The 22,799-nt window shown below is 30.8% G+C and overlaps 2 protein-coding genes across 3 annotated transcripts; both read right to left on the bottom strand.

The window, feature by feature from the left end:
* Positions 1 to 1,109: 1,109 nt before the first annotated feature.
* On the bottom strand, positions 1,110 to 4,046 carry LOC112765417 (reactive Intermediate Deaminase A, chloroplastic). The gene is made up of 6 exons (XM_025811316.2): positions 3,594 to 4,046; positions 3,318 to 3,433; positions 2,927 to 2,971; positions 2,400 to 2,473; positions 2,112 to 2,161; positions 1,110 to 1,518 (listed from the first exon to the last, which is right to left on the bottom strand). Exons 1-6 carry the CDS (start codon positions 3,895 to 3,897, stop codon positions 1,424 to 1,426), a joined length of 684 nt encoding a protein of 227 aa, XP_025667101.2. The 5' UTR covers positions 3,898 to 4,046; the 3' UTR covers positions 1,110 to 1,423.
* A 10,872-nt stretch (positions 4,047 to 14,918) lies between these two features.
* Positions 14,919 to 19,315, bottom strand: LOC112767107 (NEP1-interacting protein 1). 2 transcript variants are annotated; one of them, XM_025812986.3, is made up of 5 exons: positions 19,077 to 19,315; positions 18,838 to 18,989; positions 18,362 to 18,442; positions 16,724 to 16,885; positions 14,919 to 15,143 (listed from the first exon to the last, which is right to left on the bottom strand). In XM_025812986.3, the coding sequence occupies exons 1-5, from the start codon at positions 19,171 to 19,173 to the stop codon at positions 14,997 to 14,999; spliced, it is 639 nt and encodes a 212-aa protein (XP_025668771.1). In that variant the 5' UTR covers positions 19,174 to 19,315; the 3' UTR covers positions 14,919 to 14,996. The 2 variants fall into 2 exon arrangements, with proteins under 2 accessions (XP_025668771.1, XP_025668772.1); XM_025812987.3 differs by lacking the exon at positions 18,362 to 18,442 and having other exon boundaries at positions 19,077 to 19,314.
* Between the last annotated feature and the right edge of the window lie 3,484 nt (positions 19,316 to 22,799).

Genomic DNA, 22,799 nt, shown 5'->3' with positions numbered 1-22,799 from the left:
AGTATTAGAAAAATTAAAAAAAAAACACCTTTTTTAAAAAGCTGTAATTTACATTTTTTTTTAAAGATTTGTTTCCTTTCAAAAAAAGATATTTTTCATGTAATAAATAAATAAAAAATTATTTTTATATTATTATACTCAAACATAATTAATAGATAAAAAAATCTTTTTATGTGAGATATCCAAATATAAAATTATTTTTATTTTTTTATAAAATCTTTTAAAAAAAAATAACTCAAAAAAAAAATTTTTTAAAAACTCACCCAAACAAACCTTACTTTTTGTTCCTTCAAGAGCTAGAAGTTAAGCAAAAAATATCTTTGCAAACCTAGTTCTCTTTTTTTATTTTAGATTAAATTTAGTGTGAATATAACATCCGACATTACTCTTGCAATGATTACTACATGAAATTCCTTAATTGCTTGCTTAATATGAGGTATGATATGATGATCATGTGTTACAAAACGTGGTAAATGTGGTTTTGCAATAATTTTTTCACTTTAACTCAAGATAAGTAGATAACATCATAATCAATAAAATAAGGATGAACATATGTTTATTTTTTGGTGTGCACCACGGTATTTATCTGTGCCAACTTGCATTGGTTGAACAGATGTTTATTTTATGGTTTAATTATTCTATCAGTCTCTGTAATTTTACCAAATTTTCAATTAAATTCTTATATATTTTTTTTAATTAAATTTTTATACTATATAAAATTTTGTAACTAAATTCCCACCATGACAAAAACGTTAAAATTAACAGAATATTCTGTTAAACTATACAAAATATTTAGTTTTAGACATATTCATTTTATTTAACGAAATATTCTGTTAATTCCAATATTTTTATTACGACATAGGCTTAATTACAAAATCTGATATGATATAGGAACTCAATCAAAAAAAAAAAAACCTAATTGAAAATTCAGTGAAACTATATAGACTGATAGAGTAATTAAACCTTATTTTATTTATTTATTTGTTTTTTTGTTCATACATGCAACATATTTTTCTTAATAACCAGATATTAGCTACTTAGCTGAAGCGCATAATTTTAAGATTCCAATAAATTGATTGTCTCTTACATTTTTTTTCCTTCACTTAACATTAAGACAAAATGTTTAAGACTGTTATTAAGAAGTGATACATCATTGCATGTTCGTTCTTATGTGATAAAATTCTACAAGAAGCTGCATAACAAACAACATGTTTGCTTAGTTTCTTTCACTTTTAATGGCCGCATAATCAAGTAACTAGAACAATTGTAATGACAAGAGCATGATAACTCAAAAGAGGTGGCAAAAAAATCCAAAATAAAACTCCAACACTAGGATATATATGCACCCTTTTGAATTATTAATTAACTGAACTTTGCTTAAGGGCCAAGGTTTATTATTATGAAATTGCTGCTTCAATTTTGCTTATAGAGCTGCTATGCACTCAATTTCAATCTTTGCATCCAATGGCAATGCAGCTACCTGATATGTTGAACGAGCTGGGGGAGTTGATGGAAAATCTGAAACCATTTGAAAACACAAAAGTCAATGAATGAAGATTTATTGAATATCTGAAATTAATATGGAGAGTTGGAGACTGAAAAAACCTTACTATTTCAAAACCAGTTTAGTTTTTAGTTTCCAGTTTCCACTCTTAGCATATATGATGATGTACTATTTATTCACTATGGCAAGATATTAGATGAATCTTCAAATTTAAATTACAGAAACCACAAAAATTTGTACTTTAGTTCTTGAAATTTTAAAATGTGTGAATTGAGCTTTCCCAACTATGTAGAGATTCACCATGTTGATGCTTTTCGGAGAAAAAAAAAAACACACACACACTTTCAACAAATTTAAGGTAATAAAGTTGCATATTTAGGAAAGTTTAGGGGGGTCAATTTGCACATGTTCAAAGTTTTGGGGAGTTAAGTGCCATTAAACCTCAAAGCTACTTATTTTCATAACATGCAATGCAAAGTGAACCAAACGGAAAGTCTTAGAACGGAGCTACTCGTCTTTTCACCTAGACATGCTGTTGCAAGCTTAGAATTCGCTCTAACATAAAATGCGTCAAGCAAACATTGAAAATCACTACAAAAGAACTCACATTTAGCATAGATCTCGTTGACTTTCTTAAAGTCCTTCAAGTCAGCCAACCTGCAATAAATAAATCATTAAAACTAGCATCTTGCGAAAGACTCACACGATCACCAATCCGATCTGTAATGAGCTACAAGACCTTGGGAGAATCATTACCACAAAAGCTAGCTATTATTGTGGGAGGGCCATAGGTCTTATAAGGCTCTTTTTCCCCAATGTGTGATTCTTTTTCAGGAATTAGTCCCGTGAGACTCATAACACGATCTCAAACTATAGTGGAGCAAGGGATTCTTACATGATTGTGGTCTTAACAACCGATGAGTAATTGGCACCACCGGCTTTAAGGATTTCCCCCATATTTTTAAGGATCTGCAATGCAAAATTATTTAAATGGTAAGCATGTGAATCAGCTCAATGCACTTTCACTTGTAGCGCAACGTAACACCATGAGAATATTACTAGTGTTGAACTAAAATGTAAATGTTTACAAGAATGCAACAAGAACAACATCATCAAAGTCTTTTCTCATACGATAAAAGCCACCTACATGAATCAAATACCATTGTGTCCTAATACAAACCATTTCAGTCATTTGAAGCTAAATCACTATCCATGGTTTATATTCACATTTAACACAACAATCAAATGAAATCAAGAAACGTATGTCCTTTTAGGGAAGGGAGAGAACACATAGAAACGAAGAATTAAAGTTCATACACACGAAACCATCAGAAAAGTAACAAATCACAAACAAAAGTACAAAACAAATTATGCCTATATGATAATAACATTGAAATGTTGCAAGTGCAAAAGTTCTGGTACCTGCTCTGTCTGATCTTCAACATTATCAGAGACAAACTTCCCTGTCTGCATTCAAGACCAAAACAAAAAATTCTCAATTACCCAGCACAAATGCACATATACACAAATGTTGGGGAACACTAAGCCTAGGTGATTCTACAACTAAAATCATCTAAAAGACAAAGAAGATGAGAACTAATTTATCTCAGAAGCTACTATCAGGCTCATCATAAATGCACATATTCACAACTTTTGGGAGACATTAAGCCTAATTGACACTATCCTTATTATTTCTAATATTTATTCAACCACAGGTAAAAAATTGAACATTTTTTTAAGTTAAAAAAAAAGGTTCTTCTAACAAAATAGTAAGCTGAAACAAACGCATCATTGCTAAGAAAAATTGACTAACCTCAGGAACAAGGCCAAGAACACCTGAAACAAAGAGAAGGTTGTTGGATTTGATTGCTTGAGAATACGGTCCCAATGCAGCTGGAGCCTTCTCAGTTTTAACAGCTTCCTTTAAACCTACACAAAAATCACAGTCAAAATAAATTAAAGAAAAAAATGGGGACAAGTAAAATGACCCAGGATTTGGAAACACATCAAAATGTGAAAAAGAGTATAATTTTAACGAAAAGTTTGAATTTTGATGAGAAAAAATTGAAGGGGTTTTGTTGTAACTAACTGGCATCAGTTGAGATGCTTAAGCAGGTGAATGGCAAAGCGCGCTTTGATTTTGATGAGCGGAGGAATGAGGTGCCGGCAATGGAAGCGCACCCTACGCCGGCGGCGGCGGCGATGGAGGCGCGGTTGCGGAGTGCGGCGACGTCCATCGCCGGAATCTGGAAGCACCTCGAAGCACACCACGAAGCCATTTCTTTGTGTGATTGTGTCTGTCTCTGAGCTGAAAAGTGTTCCAAACAAGACAATAGTTTCAGTGGACTCTGATTTTGTTGGTGGTGTTTTCTGGTTTCCCGAAATGCCCCCATATGATCTATGAATTTACCAATTTGCGTTCTTTTGAGAATGTTTCCTGGGCCGGCCCGGTTGAATTGACTAGATGCCCTTTTAGGCCCTAAGAATATGTTTTGGATTTTTAGCGAAATTAATCATACTATATAACCAACAGAGGTTGATTGAGGCCGAAGAGCCTTGGCTCAGTGGCATTTCACCCCCTCCCCATTACTAAAGGTCTAGAGTTCAAACTCTAGAGGTTGCATTTGTGGAAAAAATATGATAAATATGTGAGGAGTGTGTGGGTGTGTTGTGTACCTAGGATTGGGGGTTGTCCAATCCACTGACCAAAAAAAAAAAAAAAAAAAAAAGGTTGATTGAGTAGTTAGCTCACTCGTCCACTTAAACAAGTGTCGAGGGTTTAAATTCTGTCTTGTATATATAGTAACCCATTAGCCAGTGGCATACCCTTAAATGGAACTCAGATTCACAACAGATTAGTCCTTGACCTATCGGATTGGGAAATAACGTAAGCAACAAAAAAAATCATTATAATTTAACTAAATTATTTAATATAATATACATTAATATTTAAATTATTATTTTATATAAAAATATCTTTACTCGAATAATTTTGCATAATAATAATGATTATCAATGGATTAAAGGGCAATTTACGTAAATGAAATATATGGAGAAAAAGTTTACCCAAATACAACAATTGAGAATTCGTTACTTGCTTATATAATCTGTGAAATCCCTTTCACGTTTTAGTAGAAATATATAAACTGTGGTATCCCTTCCACGGTTTATGAATAAAGCAGTATACACATAAACTTTGGTACCTCTTCCACGGTTTATGAATAGGGGCATGCACACATAAATCGTGGTACCCTTTCCACGGTTTATGAGGAGTAAAAATTCTATATATACACGGTGAAAATCAATTGTGTTGAAGAGGATCATTTTCACAATGGTAAGTGAGGATGAGAGTTTCCAAGTACTAGTGAATTGCTCTGAGAAAATTCATAAAAGCAAAAAATACGGTGTGAAGTTCACTGATAGAGAACTTTTCAATGTATTTATCAGTTCATCAAATACCTTGTCATATCTAAAGAACAGCATATTGCAGAAACTTGAGGTATTTGGGAGCAAGTGGGTGAAAAAGTTATTTTATAAGATCTCTATCGCAGTTGTGTCAACCAGTGTGAAGTATGATACGTTTGTGATAGCGGCCGATAAAGATATTTGGGTTCTGTTTCATTGTCGTAGGAGTTTTTCAGAGGTCAGAATACACGAGCTGTATGCGAAGTTGGAGGTCGGTGTTGATAGTTCAGACTTCAGGGGCATCAGTTCTGGTTCATCACTCGATTGCCATGGGCGGTCCTTCTAGTTCTATGGTTGCAACTCCACCAACTGTTCCATACGTTGCATCTCCTTCCTTTGCGGCTGATTTAGACTGTATGGAGGCAGTTAGTTCTGTACCATTCGAGAGTTGTGGGGTCCGGTAGCAGACATGTGAGGTGGATAATGATCCTGGCATTACTCCTGATGTTGTAGGGTTGGGAGAACCTGACCGAGTTGAGAATGCAATGCGGGATGATGACTCAGACCAGGAGCCTGTTGATATAATTGGGGCCTCCGATAGTGGTTGGATACCTCCACGTGCTTATCGAGCATTCTGTATTCGTCATGTGGCGGCGAATTTTAGCCTGAGCTTCAAGGTCAAGACGCGAGAAGACTGTTGGTGAATGCTGCATATGCCAAGATTGAAGCAGAGTTTGATTACTGGTTTGACATTATGCGGACTGAGAATCCAGCTATGTATGATTGGACCCATCGAATGAAATATGACAAGTGGACCCAGTATCAGGATAGCGGGAGACGGTTTGGCCATATGACAACCAATATTAGTGAATGTGTGAATTCTATGTTAAAGGGTACAAGGAACCTCCTGGTAAGTTCGTTGGTGAAGTCCACTTACATAAGGCTTGCAGAGCTATTCGTGGTCCGGGGACAGATGGCAGAGGCGCAATTAGGGACTGGCCATGAATTTTGTCAGACGTTGGTGAAAGTAATAGAGCGCAACATGAGAGACTCGAGATGCTTCACCGTCACTTTGTACGACAGGCACCAGTCCGAGTATACCGTGGCTAAGACGACGCCTACTAGTAACTTCTCGCTTGGTAGCTATCGAGTTTCTCTTAGGGATCACACATGTGACTGTGGCTATTTTCAGGCTCTGCATTACCCATGTTGTCACGCCATTACATGTTGCGCCCACTCGCGTCTGAATTAGGCCTCATATGCTCATGATGTGTATCGTATGACTGAGGTGTTCAATGTGTACAAGGAAGGGTTTGTGCCCCCTATCCCAGAAGGACTCTGGCCGCCATACGATGGTTCGATTGTCATTCCAGACCCTAATATGAGGTGTGCAAGAGATGGATTGCCAAAGTCAACCAGAATCCGAGGAAGCATGGATCAGACTACTCCTAACCAACCGAAGCGCTGTGGGCTCTTCCGTCAGCCCAGTCATACGTGCAGAAATTGTGACCAGCGAGGACATACTGCTGCCAGGGATGCTTAGATGCTATGATGTTTTTTTCTATTGTTGTTAAGTTCATTGTATAATGTATGTTTAAGTCGTTTAAGATTAGATGTTGTTTAAGTTCCTTGTACTTGTTTAATACCATCCTTAACGTAATACCTTTTTATGTTTCATGTCATGACGTCGTCTTCATCCATGACGATTGTACATCAAAATAGGCATGTATGCCACACAAAACATTAATCCATACCTCGAGGCCAGCGGAAATCCAAACATGTCAAAACCACTAGGTCTCAGAGTAGGAACCCTCCAGAAAATCCAGGACTGTAGTAGCTGAAGTGGTCCGGCCAAGTTAACAACGTTTTTGTTTGTCGCATGACACATACATCTATACAACCAGGCCAGTGCAACTGAGCCCCAGCTATATTTTCCCAAGTCGTCCATCGATGCCAGGAATGACAACCATCGAAGGTGAACCCGGTTCACGTTCTTGTCCCCAAACAGCTAAGACAACAACAACATCATAATGTTAGCACGTGCGTATATACGCACTGTCTCCTCACTCGCATCTGCTGGGAGAACCCAAAACCTCTTATGGAACCATGTGAAGTGAACCGTCATCTGCTTGACTTTATTCGGTGGCGGTAGCTCACCGGACAATTTCTGAAAGCAGTCCCATGCTAGTCTTTCGTTGTCCATCAGTTGCTCAAAGTCAGTAAGGCACCCACTAGCGGCCTCCGGGTAAACCCAGTTGATATGCCACATCCTGCAAAGTGATGGTGCATTCTCCAAATGGCATATGGAAGGTGTGCGTCTCAGGACGCCACCTCTCAATGAATGCGCTAAGTAGAGCCTCATCAACCCAGAACCAGTGACTGTTCAATCTAGCCAAGTGATACAAACCCATATTTTTCAAATACGGTATAATCCATTCATGCAGAGGCATATTCTGTTGTCTCCTAACATAGGAAATCCACCTAGTCGGCTGCAACATGTGGAAGACAATATTATTTCGACACTCATGAAATTTTAAAAATATATGGTTCGTTAACGAAAAAATTAATTCGACACATATCAAATTAGAAAAAAAATATGGTTCACTCACAGAGAAATTAATTCGCAAAAAATAAATTTTAAAAAAATTTGGTTTTTAGCGAAAAAATTAATTCGACACATATCAAATTTAAAAAATAAAACATGGCTCACTGACGAAAAATTAGTTCGCCAAAAATCAAATTTCAACAATAAAATTTAACGTACAAATCACTACATAAATTACTTACGAATTACACAAAGCACACATAACATTCTAACACATAAATTAACAAAACAAATTAACTCCTTACTAATGAAATTTTAACATATTCAAAACTAACCTCTTGGTCAATGTTTCCAGTCACGTGAGCAACGCCGTTCAATTGGTACATGCGATTTTGGTCTTCCATGACTCCACCACGCCAGAGTCTTGATGCCCCTGGATTCTCTCCCAACTGCTCACTTCCAAAAACTCTAACCCGCCAATAATGTAAACAATGTAATCCGTCACTTGGTTTCGCAAATTATGTATATATATAGCTACTCATAAATTGTGGAAGGAGTACCACGGTTTATGCCTACAAGCTTTTTTTCATAAACCGTGGAAGGAGTACCACGGTTTATGTGTTTCTACTAAAATGTGAAAGGGATTCCATGGATTATATAAAGTAGCAATAGGACAAGCAAGTAACCAATTTTTAATTGTTGTATTTGGGTAAATTTCTATTTATTTTATATAGGTAAATTGTCCTGAATTAAATGTATTAATTTTTATTTAAATTATTGTTAATATGTGAAACAATAATTTAAAAAGAATAAGGACTCGTTTGAGAAGTTTCAAAAGTAACTTTTTTTAGCTTTTAACTTATGAAAAGTAATAGTATTAATGTCTGGTGCAATTTTCAAAACCAAATTACAGCTTTCTAAGAAGCTATTTAGGAGCTTATAGAGAAGTTAAAAAAAATGACTTCTCTCATAATACTATTATTTTTTATCACATTTCTATAAAATAAGTACTTTTAGAACAAAAAACTCAAATACAAAATAACTTATTTATAAGCTACTTTTAATATAGCCATTTATTATTTAAATTATTTTTTCACATACTCAAACTGGACCTAAAACTTAAGTAAGAGATCAATAAAAAATACCTGAATTTTTCTATTAATAAGAATAATAAATAATATGCAATAAATTATTATTAATAAATAAATTACTAATTAGTACCCGAAAAAAAGTAACAAATTCTAATTCTTTCAATGAGATTTTGAAAATCTATACTTACTAATTAGTATATTTTAACCTTTAAGACCTTAACAAATTAAATATTTATCAATAGTAACACTCTACAAATAATGATGACCTTAGTATTATAGAGATAAAGATATTTAACGAAAAAAGATAAGAGGGAATTTGATATTTTCTTTATTTGCATTTAAACCCTAAAAAAAATAAAAATCCTAATTTGAGTAATTTGGTTATACTTTTCAATAATCTCTCATATAATAATAACTTTGGACCATTCACTTATATATATATATATATATATATATATATATATATATATATATATATATATATATTTTGCTCTATATTGCTCTTTTCTTTTTCATAAGCTGTTAATTGAGGTTGTTGATATATTATTACTTACCTAAAAAAAATTATGGATGAAAAAAAATTAAAAATGTTAGCTGGAATAACCAAAATATCTTAAGCCTTCAAGATTTAGAAAGATAAACTAGATACAACTTCTTAATTATTTAAAATAAATAAAAATAAATAATTCAACATTTGTTACGATATGGATGTCCATATCCATCTACTCAGCATGATTTATTCTTCCTTTGAAGTTTTATTGGGAAGCACAAATATTAAAGGCTATGCGGTGCATGCTTTCCCAATATTTGTAAAGTGAATCTTTTTACTAGTATAAATAGGAGAATAAGGCTGAGGCTTCGATACACAAGCAAGTAATAAGAAATCAATTCTTTCTTTATGTTGCAATCAAATACTCTTCTCTTTATATTTCTACTACAATTCTTTCTCTTCTTTTATTTTATAAGTATTTTAAACACTCTTTTCTATTACTCTTTACATATAATATTAATAGCAATATTAATCATCTTTATTATATTGAGATAGTAATTATAGTACTAGAGTCTTCTATTTATACTTCTTTATTTGATATTTATTTTACAACACGTTATCAGCACGAGACTCTGATCAAATTTTTAGGAAGACTCAGGTAACAAATTTTTATTATGTTGAAGCTCTCTCATCTTGAATTTAATGCTCTTGATATATCTGGAAATAATTATTTATCATGGATACTAAATGTTAAAATCCATCTTGATTTAATGGATCTTGAAGATTTCATTAAGGCTGAAAATAATGCATCCCAGAAGGATAAAGCCAAAGCCATTATTTTTCTTCGTCGTCATGTTGACGTATGATTGAAAAGTGAATATCCCACATTAAAAGATCCTGCAGATATGTGGAAAGACCTTGAAGAAAGGTACAATTATGTGATACTTCCTCAAGCCCGATATGTTAGAGAAAACTTTCTCAACCTTCCATGCCTCGAATGTGTTCCTGCAGCAGCAGTATCGAGAAAAATAATTTAAAAATATTTTGAGCTAATTTCTTGCTTTCTTGTTGCTGAACGCAACAATGAGTTTCTCTTAAGAAATCATGAAGCGCGCCCAGATGGCGCCGCCCCATTTCCTGAAGCAAATGCGGCAAATTATAACCCCAGAAGAGGTAAATTGCAAGATTTTGATAACAAGAAAAAATATGGAAGGAAAAAAAATTATGCTCACAAGAAAAGATCTCACCAGAAGTGGGATAAAGAAAGAAATAATGGGCAAAGTATATCAATTGAGGATAAATGCTTTCGTTGTGGTGGAAAGGGCCATTGGTCACGTACCTGTCGTACCCCAAGGCACCTAGTTGATCTTTATCAAGTATCCTTGAAAAAGGATGACAAAGGAAAAGAAACAATTTTTGTTTCAAATTATGAAAATTCCACCACTCATTATGATGTATCTAATTTCTTTAAGGATTCTGAAGGTAATATTGGCTATTTGATCAATGATGGAATAGTTTGATATGTATATGTGTTTGTTAAGTATTCATGTGAATAATTTTACTGTGCATGTACTTCTACTCATTTTATTATTATTATCATTTGTCTTTGAAGAAAAATGGCAACGATATATCTTGAAGATATTTGCCTTGCGGATAGTGCAAGTTCGCACACTATTCTTAAAAGTGATATATATTTTACCCATCTTGTGCCAAAAGAAGAATATGTTAATACTATTATTGGCTCGGGCAATGTGATAGAAGGCTCCGGAAGAGCTATAATTTTGTTTCCTGGAGGAACAAAATTCATAATAAATAATGCACTGTTGTCTACCAAGTCTCTAAGAAACTTGTTGAGTTTCAAAGATATTCGCCGAAATGAATATCATATTGAGACAATGAATGAGGAAAATCATGAGTACTTATGTATCATAACTCATGATTCAAATAAGAAAGTTATATTAGAAAAATTACCCTCACATTCATCTGAGTTGTATTATACCAAGATTAGTGCAATTGAATCACATGCCATTGTAAACCAGAAGTTTACTAGCCCAAATGAATTCATAACTTGGCATGATAGATTGGGTCATTCGGGAACAACCATGATGAGGAGAATTATTAAAAACTCTCATGGACATTCACTAAAGAACCAGAAGATTCTTAAAACTAGTGAATTTTGTTGTGCTGCATGTTCTCAGGGAAAGTTAATTTTAAGGCAATCACCAGTAAAGATTGGATTTGAGTCCCCTGAATTCCTAGAAAGGATTTAAGGTGATATATGTGGACCTATTCATTCACCATGTGGATCTTTTAGATATTTTATGGTCCTGATAGACGCATCTTCGAGATGGTCACATGTGTGATTATTATCTTCTCGCAACCTGGCGTTTGCGAGATTACTGGCTCAAATTATTCGATTAAAAGCACAATTTTCAGAAAATCCAATCAAAGCAATTCGTCTTGATAATGCTGGTGAATTTACTTCCCAAGCTTTTGATGCTTATTGTATGGCTAATGGAATAAGTGTTGAACATCCAGTAGCTTATGTTCACACACAAAATGGGTTAGCAGAATCACTTATTAAGCGCCTCCAATTAATTGCTAGACCCTTGCTTATGAGAACAAATCTCCCAGCCTCGGTTTGGGGGCATGCTATTTTACATGCCGCAGCACTTATTCGTTTGAGGCCAACGAGTTACCATCAGTTCTCTCCTATGCAATTAGCATTTGGCCAGCAGCCAAATGTTTCCCATTTAAGAATATTTAGATGTGCGATATATGTTCCCATTGCACCACCTAATCGCACCAAAATGGGACCCCAAAAAAAATTGGCGATATATGTTGGATATGATTCTCCCTCTATAGTGAGGTATCTTGAGATACAAACCGGAGATGTATTTAAAGCCCGATTTGCAGATTGTCATTTTGATGAATCAAAATTTCCAACATTAGGGGGAGAGAATAAGCTTCGTGAAAAGGAACTTAATTGGAATGCATCATCCTTGATGCATTTAGATCCTTGATCAGGGAAATGTGAACTAGAAGTTCAAAAGATTATACATTTGCAAAGAATAGCAGATGAATTGCCTGATGCATTTTCTGATACAAAGAGGATAACCAAGTCTTATATACCAGCGAAAAATGCCTCAATTCGAATTGATGTCCTAGTAGGACAAGTAGCCACTGAAGCAAATTCACGCCAGAAGCGTGGCAGGGCAGAAAATGCCCCAATTCGAATTGATGTCCCAGTAGGATAAATAGCCACTAAAGCAAATACACGCCAGAAGCGTGGCAGGCCTATCAGTTCCAAAGACAAAAATCCTCGAAAGAGAAAAGAGGTAAATATGATTCCTGTTGGAAAAGACATAGTAGAGACACCTGTAGTTGTCCAAAATTCTGATATAACGCCAGAAGACGTTCAGGTACCTGAAAATTGTGAAAATGATGAGATCTCGATAAATTATGTCTTTACAGGAGAGAAATGTGACCAAAATAAGACAATTGTCAATGAAATATTTGCATATAATGTGGCATTAAATATCATGCATGAAAATAAGGATCTTGAGCCAAGATCAGTCGAAGAATGTCAACAAAGGAATGATTGGCCAAAATGGAAAGAAGCCATGAAGGCTGAATTAGACTCACTTGCAAAACGTGAAGTCTTTGGACCTGTAGTCCGTACACCTGAAGATGTAAAACCTGTTGGATATAAGTGGGTATTTGTGAGAAAACGAAATGAGAAAAATGAAGTTGTGCGCTACAAAGCCCAACTTGTGGCACAAGGTTTTTAACAAAGGCCCGGTATAGATTATGAAGAAACGTATTCCCCTGTAGTGGATGCGATAACATTGCGTTATTTGGTCAGTTTATCTGCATATCATAAACTGCATATGCATTTAATGGATGTGGTAACAGCCTATTTATACGGCTCATTAGATCGGGATATCTATATGAAAGTCCCTGAAGGACTAAAGATATCTAAACTATCCAATGAATATTCGCAAGGGTTATACTCAGTCAAATTGCAAAGATCTTTATATGGTCTAAAGCAATCTGGATGAATGTGGTATAATCGTCTTACTGAGTATCTGGCCAAAAACGATTTCAAGAATGATGATATATGCCCGTGTGTTTTCATAAAGAAATCAGCATCTGGATTCATTATAATTGCTGTGTACGTTGATGATTTAAATATCATTGGGACTCCTGAAAAGATTCCAACAATTATAAAAACTCTAAAAGAAGAGTTTGAGATGAAAGATCTTGGAAAGACTAAGTTTTGTCTCAGCCTGCAGATCGAGCATATAAAAAGTGGGATCTTTATTCATCAAACAACATACATAGAAAAGATCTTGAAGAGATTTTATATGGATAAATCACATCCCTTGAGTACCCCAATGATCGTAAGATCTTTGGATGTGGAGAAGGATCAATTCCGTCCTAAAGAAGAAAATGAAGATATCCTTGGTCCTGAAGTACCATATCTTAGTGTCATTGGAGCGCTAATGTATCTTGCTAATAATACGCGACCCGATATATCATTCGCGGTGAATTTACTAGCAAGATATAGTTCCTCTCCAACCAGAAGATATTGGAGTGGAATCAAACAAATTTTTCGATATCTTCATGGGACGATTGATATGGGATTGTTTTATCCCTATGGATCCAAGTCGCAACTAGTTGGCTATGCAGATGCTGGCTACTTGTCTGATCCACATAAAGGGAGATCTCAAACAGGATACCTGTTTACATATGGCGGTACAGCTATATCATGGAGATCCACGAAACAGACGATAGCAGCAACCTCCTCTAATCATGCCGAAATACTAGCGATTCATGAAGCAAGTCGCGAGTGTTTTTGGCTCAGGAGTTTGATCCAATATATCCTGTCATCATGTGGACTGATTGATCATAAGATAGCTCCAACTGTCCTGTTTGAAGATAATACAGCATGCATTGCTCAACTTAAGGGCGGATACATCAAAGGTGATAGAACAAAGCATATCTCTCCCAAATTCTTCTTCACTCATGATCTTCAAAATCAAGGGACAATTGATGTCCAACAGATCAGTTCAAGTGACAATCTGGCAGATTTATTCACAAAGTCACTCCTAAAATCCTCTTTTGAAAGATTGGTACATGAGATTGGGATGCGCCGATTTCGAGACATTAAATGATGTCGGCAAGAGGGGGAGACTGTACTCTTTTTTCCTTGATCAGGTTTTTTTCCCATTGGGTTTTTCTTGACAAGGTTTTTAATGAGGCAGTCCCCATCACTAAAGGATATTGTACTCTTTTTCCTTCACTAAGGTTTTTTTTCCACTGGATTTTTCTTTAGTAAGGTTTTAACGAGGCATAATCCTAAATGGACATCCAAGGGGGAGTGTTACGATATGGATGTCCATATCCATCTATTCAGCATGATTTATTCTTCCTTTGAAGTTCTATTGGGAAGCACAAATATTAAAGGCTATGCGGTGCATGCTTGCATGCTTTCCCAATATTTGTAAAGTGAATCTTTTTACTAGTATAAATAGGAGAATAAGGCTGAGGCTTCGATACACAAGCAAGTAATAAGAAATCAATTCTTTCTTTATGTTGCAATCAAATACTCTTCTCTTTATATTTCTACTACAATTCTTTCTCTTCTTTTATTTTATAAGTATTTTAAACACTCTTTTCTATTACTCTTTACATATAATATTAATAGCAATATTAATCATCTTTATTATATTGAGATAGTAATTATAGTACTAGAGTCTTCTATTTATACTTCTTTATTTGATATTTATTTTACAACAACATTCAGTCTCTCAATTTTGAAAAATAAAGTTAAAATTTGTAGGAGATAAAATTTGAGTAGAGTCAACAAGAAGCACTAACTTGTCATCACTACTAATTAAGTAGTAATTAATAAATTATTATTTACGAACTTTTTGAGTATGAAAAATGGATCAACCACTACAAGTGATGAATGTGATAAGAAGAAACATGAGTTCTACACATAGGGCATGATCCTTGTTGGATTAACCATTTGTCTATACATTGTAAATGAAAAATGTGGCCACATTTTGGAAGTATCCTAATCAATTCTTCATCCTCAAAATCCTGCAAATTAAATCCAAATGTAAAAGAAAAGGCATTAGCTAATTTAGTTTGGTGATCAGATATATTTATTTACAATAATGCTAGGAACCAAAATGGTTCCAGTCAAAAACTAATTAAACATTTTTAGGTGAATTCAAAACTTCTATATAGATGGTATTTATGCTAAGTATTAAGATATTTTTTTTTTTATAAATTAGATGATTCTAAATCTGTTTTTTGATTTATCATGTTTTAGGCATTTGGAGAGAGAAGGAGGATGAAGAGACGGAAGCTAATTGAATCCGTTTCTGTGATTCACGTTGCAATGATACTGAACGTATCTCCTCCTAATTTGAATGTGGTAAAATATTTAATAACCAGTATTTTAAATCATAAATAAATAAAACTAATTACTATATTTATAATTAACTAAGTTGTTTTATTCTTAGCTGATTTAGAGTTGGTTCTATATACTTTTTTATTTATTAATTAATAATTATTATTTACTATATAATGGAATGTATGATGCATAAGTTTCATCATCCAACAATGAAATTTAATTATAAAATATTATAATCATTTGTTCATTCTCCTCGTATACAACGAGATATATATACATCATGATTCCTCTATTATTATTATTTTTTAATTTAACTTTTATACACGTTTACAATTTAAAAGAATTTTACACAAATAACCAACGTATATTGCTACGTCATATTGTTACATAAAAAATAATTAATTTCTAAATTTATTACTTAAAAAAAATTATCTAAGCGTATAAATTTAATTAAAAAAATATTTAATTATATGAATTTGATTGAATCATTATGTAAAATTTTTAACGTACTGTATTAAAATAAAACTATAATTTTTTATGTCTCATGCATGAACCTATATCGTATAAGTTTTGCATTGGTATGGTAATCAAAGCTTCATACTATAGAAAAAAAATTTAAGTGTACCGAGAATACTAATATTTTAATTGTTTTAATCGTTGATCTAAATTATAAAAAATATATATAATATAGAAAAAATTTTAAGTTTATCGAAAATATCAGTGTTTCAGTTATTTTAACCGATTGATTTTAATTAATATATTATATATATTTTTTATAATTCAGATCAAGTGATCAACGATTAAAACAACTGGAACATCGATGTTCTTGATACACTTAAAACTCTTCCTATAATATATATTAATTGAAATCAACGGTTAAAACAAGTGGAACATCGATACACTTAAAATTTTTCTAATACTATAATAATATGGAAGAGTTTCAAGTGTAACAAAAATATCGTATTCCAATTATTTTAACCGTTGATTTGAATTATAAAAAAATATATATAATATATATTAATTGAAATCAACTATTAAAACAACTGGAAATATTAGTGTTTCCATTACACTTAAAATTTTTCCAGAACAATTAAACTTCACATTAAAGTGCAAAGTGTAGTAACAAGAAAAATAAATGAATAATTTTTAGTTATAGAAATTTTGAGTTCTTATTTGTGATATGCAAAATTTCTCTACTTTTCTTGTCCTATTCTATTTTGGGAAACAAGTGCATTAATTGTTGAAAGAGATTTTCTCTCACCTGGAAGCAAATTGAGCAGCTTGACATGTACATTAGTTTCTTGGATTTAAATTTCTGAAATGGAAGATTCAGAATTACACTCTGTGCCATCCCTGTAACCCCTTTGTTTTCATAAATATTTGATGATACTTCTCTCTGTGAACTTGTTTCTGCTGTGTTCATCTGAAACAAATTCATGAGCAAAATTTTATTTGTTTCCAACAATTTTATTTGATATTTCTCCCTATTAATGTACAGTAATACTAGAGAGACTAAAAACAAAAAAAAAAAAGTTTAAATTTATCTTATTTAAAATTCATTAATTCTAACAATAATTATTAAATATTAATAAAAAACAGAAATTTAGAGAAAATAATTTATTTATGCTAGAAAAATAAAGAGAAGATAGATGTTAGTACATCCTCTATAAATATTAAAATATATATGAGTTAGGTTTTCTGGGTTTGAGAACATCGATTATCATAGCAAACAAAAATTAAATTATATTTAAAAATTAAAATAAATTTTTGTTTATATTTATAAACACTAAAAATCCACAAACACTAAAATTTTAAACCCATACAAAAAATAAATAAAAAAAATAAAAATCCTTTTATAAAATTAACTTGGTTTTAAAAAATAAAAACAATTAAATTTAATTAACATGAATAATTTAAAAAAAATCTTTTTATATAAACAAAAATATAGAATAATTATCAAAATCAATCATTGGGCATTTTAAAATGAGAGACTTTAGTCTTTTAGATTTTAAAATAGATAAAACCGTCTCCAACATTTATTTTCGTTAAACGATCCCGTCTCTCTCCAATTTGATTTGAAAAGGTAAGTATAAAATTGTCTCTAAAAATTTAAAAGTAATATTTAAAAATTTTAATAGTCATTTTGATTAAAAGAATCAAATTAAAAGGAGATTGTATTATCTAACTAAAAAGTAAATATTATGGATTATTTTGTGTATTTTAAAACTTAATAGACTCAAATCTTCAATATTAAAAATTTTGAAGACATTTTTGGATAATTATTCAAAAATATATTGCATAATTAAAATTTATAATTTTAAAATTTATAATTTTCATATAATTTTAAATTAATGTTACAATATTTAAATTAAACATCTGTAATTTATAAGATATATTAATGTTCATAAATACTAATAAAAATAATAGAATTTTGTCAAAAAAATAAAAAAAAGAAAACCATTAAAGAGAGAAAAGAGTTTCAGACATAGAAGAGACATCATGAGAGGTATTTTTCTCTTCTTTTTCTTTTTTATTTTTTTCCTTTCCCTTGTAAATTGGATTTTCCTTTTTTTTTTTTTCAAGTCATGTATTGTAAAATGTAATTTTGGTAATCTACTATCCCCATCTAAAAAAAAAAAAAAAAAAAAAAAAAAGAACAAAAGAATCCAATTAAGCAAATTTTATCATTTTTAACACCAACTAAACAAGCTTCCTTTCATCATCTTTTTGCCAAGTATCATATATTTATTAGTGGGTCAACAATTGGCCACCACACCACCATTTTTTTGTGCCACCAGAGAACTGGCCTGTATATATATATATATATATATATATATATATATATATATATATATATATATATATATATATATATATATATTAATGCTTAGTTGCTTACATGCAAGTGATAGGCTTGAGCAACAGCTGGACATATCCATTCCATAAAGATTTTCCCATTTAATAAACTGCTCATCAGTGCCTACAATTCCCACTCCAATTATAGGGTTATACAATTCAATTCATCAAATATTTAAATAATAAATTTAAAAATTATTTATTTTTACCCATGTGACAATATCTAATTAATTATCTAGCTAGCTAAAAATCTTTTAAAAATTAAATTCTATAACTGTTTTAAACTTAGAAAGAGATGGAAACATTATACCGTTTATTTCTTTTAAATATTAATAAAATTTTGATGCAACATTCAATTATTAAATTTTACAATATTTTTTAAAAACTGAATGTTATACCAAATAAATTTTTTTTCATATCCAAAAAAATTAGCCACACTGTGCTATGGCCAAATAAAAAAAAAATAAAAGATGAAATTTGATTATTATTATTAATTAGCACTAAATAGTAAATACATACCTTGGTTAAAGGGTCATCAATGGCTCTAGAGTTCAGCAATTCAATGGCAGCAATGGCTCCTGTAACTGCTCCTTTGCCAGCTCCATCAAGAAAACCAGCTTCTGTTGTTTGCCCTTTGATTCCTCCTGCTATTGTTCCTACTATTGAACCTCCTATTATATATAGAATCAATCTCAAACATTATTATATATAATATTTCCATTTATTATTATACAATAATGCAAGTAATTTATACATACCTAGTGCTAGAATAAGAGTGAATGCAGCATAAAGAAGTGTCTCCATGGCTGCCATGAATATTCCAAAGAAAACCTCCTTGCACCTTGTTGCCACCATTATTGAGAGAAGAAGAAGAAGAAGAAGAAAGAAGTGTTATTGAGAGAAGATCAGAGATGAATATATATATATAGTCTTAATAAGTAACAGTTTTTGAATTATATAGGGTAAGAGAGGAAACAAATTAAATTAAACCAATACATTTTGATGATTAAATAAATATCTTAAAATATGGTATCATAAATGTATATATCTTCATATACATCAATGGAATTAGAAGTGTCAGATATAGTGCTGAATTTGGTCATTAATTAATAAGTGAATGCCTCTTCTTGTCAAGTTGATAGATAGAAAATTAATTGAAAGATCACATGACTTAATTATTATTTCAAAATATGATATATTAAAATAAGACTGTTTTGTGGTTTTCACAATTAATTGATTATTTAATTATTAGAATGGTTAAGCCACATGGTTTGGTTAAATTATGCCACCAATTTTTTTTTGTTGGTCACCTAAAATGTTATATATATATAACTCTTTCCATTTTAGTGTGGTTAACTCAGAATGTAGATATAATATTATTATCATTTATTATAATTAAAAAATAAAAGAATAAAATATCGTTTTTATTCTCAACTTTTGGGATAAGTTCCAAAGTTGTTCATAATGTTTCAATCGTTCTATTTAAGTTTCTAACGTTTTAAAATTGACTCAATGTTATCCTGCCGTTAGGGATCCGTTAACAGAATTGACGGCGGGACAAAATTGAGACGATTTTGAAACGTTAGGGACTTAAATAGGACGAAAATGTTAGGGACAAAAACGATACATAAAAATAAATTTTAATTTAATTTTATCTTTTAATAATATTAATTTTGTACTGTACATAGTATTCAATTATTTTTTAATTACATCTAAATAAATTACACTTAATTATATTACTTTCATTTTAAATAAATTTATTTTTTTATAAAAAGAATGTAACATCATTTCATAATAATTATTATTTGATAAAAACTACACTACAAGTTAAACCAAAAGTGATCATGCTTCACTATTGTTGTCTGAGATTCATCTTGTTCTCATTGGTCAGAATAATGGAATCTCATAATGAAACCAACGAATTAATTCATTTTGGAATTCTTCTATTTTTGTCAGCTATCCGTAAATATCTCAAAACAAAAAAATAAAAAATATAGGAATTTTATCTTAAACTAGAATAATTTTATCAAAATTTGTTTTGATATATTTTCATATTTTATATTGAGAAAATTATCAAATTACCCTAAAGAAAATAAAATTAACTGTAATAATGGTGGTGATGGTAGTTGAATTGGCCATTCAACTGTTTTGTAGTTGATATTTCTTGTTCTTGGTCACAAAAAAGGAAAAAATAAACTTTTTATTTAGATAGTAATTTTTGAGTGACATGAAAGGCAGTTTTGAACAGCCACAAAGTGAGAAGAAACAGGAAACTAACTAAAACAAGGTGCTGGAAAAGTGGTTCCTGGTTATATATTTTCTTCTGTGGGCTGAGATTTTATTGGGTTTAGTGGGTTCATATCATAAATATCAGAAATATTTGGTAACCAAAGAAAATCAGCCAAAAATAGTCATAACTTGCCTTATTTAGTATTTATTAATTGTTGTAATAATTAATTAATGTTAAGTAAGGCAAGTTCTAGTTCTTTTTTTTTGTCTATCTAGCATTACCTCATAAATATAATATATTTTTTAACGGAAATGTTTGGTAACCAAAGAAAATCAGCCAAAAACAGTCATAACTTGTCTTATTTAGCATTCATTAATTATTGCGATAATTAATTAATGCTAAATAAGACAAGTTCTGACTGTTTTTTTTTTGTCTACCTAGCATTACTTGGAAAATGTTTAGTAACTAAAGAAAATCAGCCAAAAACAGCCATAACTTGCCTTATTTAGCATTCATTAATTGTTGCGATAATTAATTAATGTTAAATAAGGTAACTTCTGGCTGTTTTTTTTTTTTTTTTTTATCTACATAACATTACCCTTTTTATTTATGGTGTCTTATTAATTGCATTAACTCATGGTAGATATGCCTTTCATATTTAGCACGCCATCTTCTCCTTTTATCCTTTAGCAAAGTTTTTAAATGTATCTAAAATATTAATAATTTTAATAATTAATTTTAATTAATATATATATATATATATATATATATATATATATATATATATATATGTGTGTGTGTGTGAAAATATCAAGTTATTTGTAAGCATACAATAATGTATATAACTTTTTTTTTTATTGATAGATAAAATGTGAGATTTAATTTAGTGGCTACTATAGTTAAAATAAAAGCTAATAATTAGGTTAATTTGTGTACCAACTTAATTATGGACATATATCTCAATGAACATTTTGATCAACCACAAGCCCATATTTTATTGCTTCTAATATCAATCATCAACTCTATTAAAATCCTATTCAATATCGCAGTTGATTTATAAATAGGTGTAGAGCCAAACTATACTAGCACAGATAATTTTTCAAGAAATTATTATTATCTCATTTTTCATGAAGTTTTCAACCACAGATTATATTATACTCTTTCTTTCTTATTTTTATATACATAAAAAAAATATTTAAGAATTTTTCTAATTTTTAAAATCGTTTTGTTTATATATATAAACTTTACTATACCAATAAATAAAAATGTTAGAGAATTATCAGAATTTATTAATTTTAATCATTACTTAATTATTAATTCAAATTTTTAATTAAATCTAATCATCTACATAACAACATATATATTTTATTCTATATTTTTAAATACTAATAATTAATTAATTGATAACTAAAAATAATAAATTCTAATATCCTCTAATATTTCTCCTGAAAAATTAAACAAGTACTTAGGAAGTCTGATTCTATCAATACTTAGCTTATGTTATATAAATAACCAAAAATGTTATTTGTACACTAAAATCAGCTACTAAAATCAGTTATCAATGTATTTATATTTAATACATGTATAGTTTAATTTATTTTCAATATGTATTTATATTTCAGTATGTATTTTATATTGGTGACTGACTTTGGTGGCTGATTTTGGTGTACACATAGCATAACTCATATATAACACTCAATTTTCCTAATAAATAGTTAATAATTTTTCACTTTAGTCTTCCTTAGTTTTTTTATTTGACTATGTGAAGTGTGAATAACAACTATTATCATTAACTAGTTAGTTGAGATTGAAGGACTATTGTATTCATTAAAATGAAAAACTATATTATTAGGAGTAAGTTAGAAAAAATTCTGTTTTTGTTAGTTGGTGTAACTTTCTAACTGATTTCAACATTATTTTCTATCTCTCTCATGTACAACTCTACATTATTCTAATAAATAACTCTAGATTAATTTTAGTAATATGGTTTGAATAACATAACATAACATATAAGAAAAATATGTCTCATCATATGTCATGTTATTAAAAAGAAATAGTATAATTGTTTTTAATTTATCTAAATCCCAATAGCAACTATAATGAACACAATTTAATGGAAATCATTTGAAAGCAAATAAAAAAAGGTTTAATTACTCTATTAATCTTTATAGTTTTGTAAAATTTTTAATTAGGTTTTTGTATTTTTTTTCTTTTAATTGAGTCCTTACACTAATTTTTTTTAATTAGGTTT

Source organism: Arachis hypogaea, chromosome 17 (genome assembly GCF_003086295.3).
Source record: "Arachis hypogaea cultivar Tifrunner chromosome 17, arahy.Tifrunner.gnm2.J5K5, whole genome shotgun sequence".
NCBI lineage: Eukaryota > Viridiplantae > Streptophyta > Magnoliopsida > Fabales > Fabaceae > Arachis > Arachis hypogaea.
Note: the sequence above shows the minus strand (reverse complement) of the source record. Positions and strands in the feature narration are given on the sequence as shown.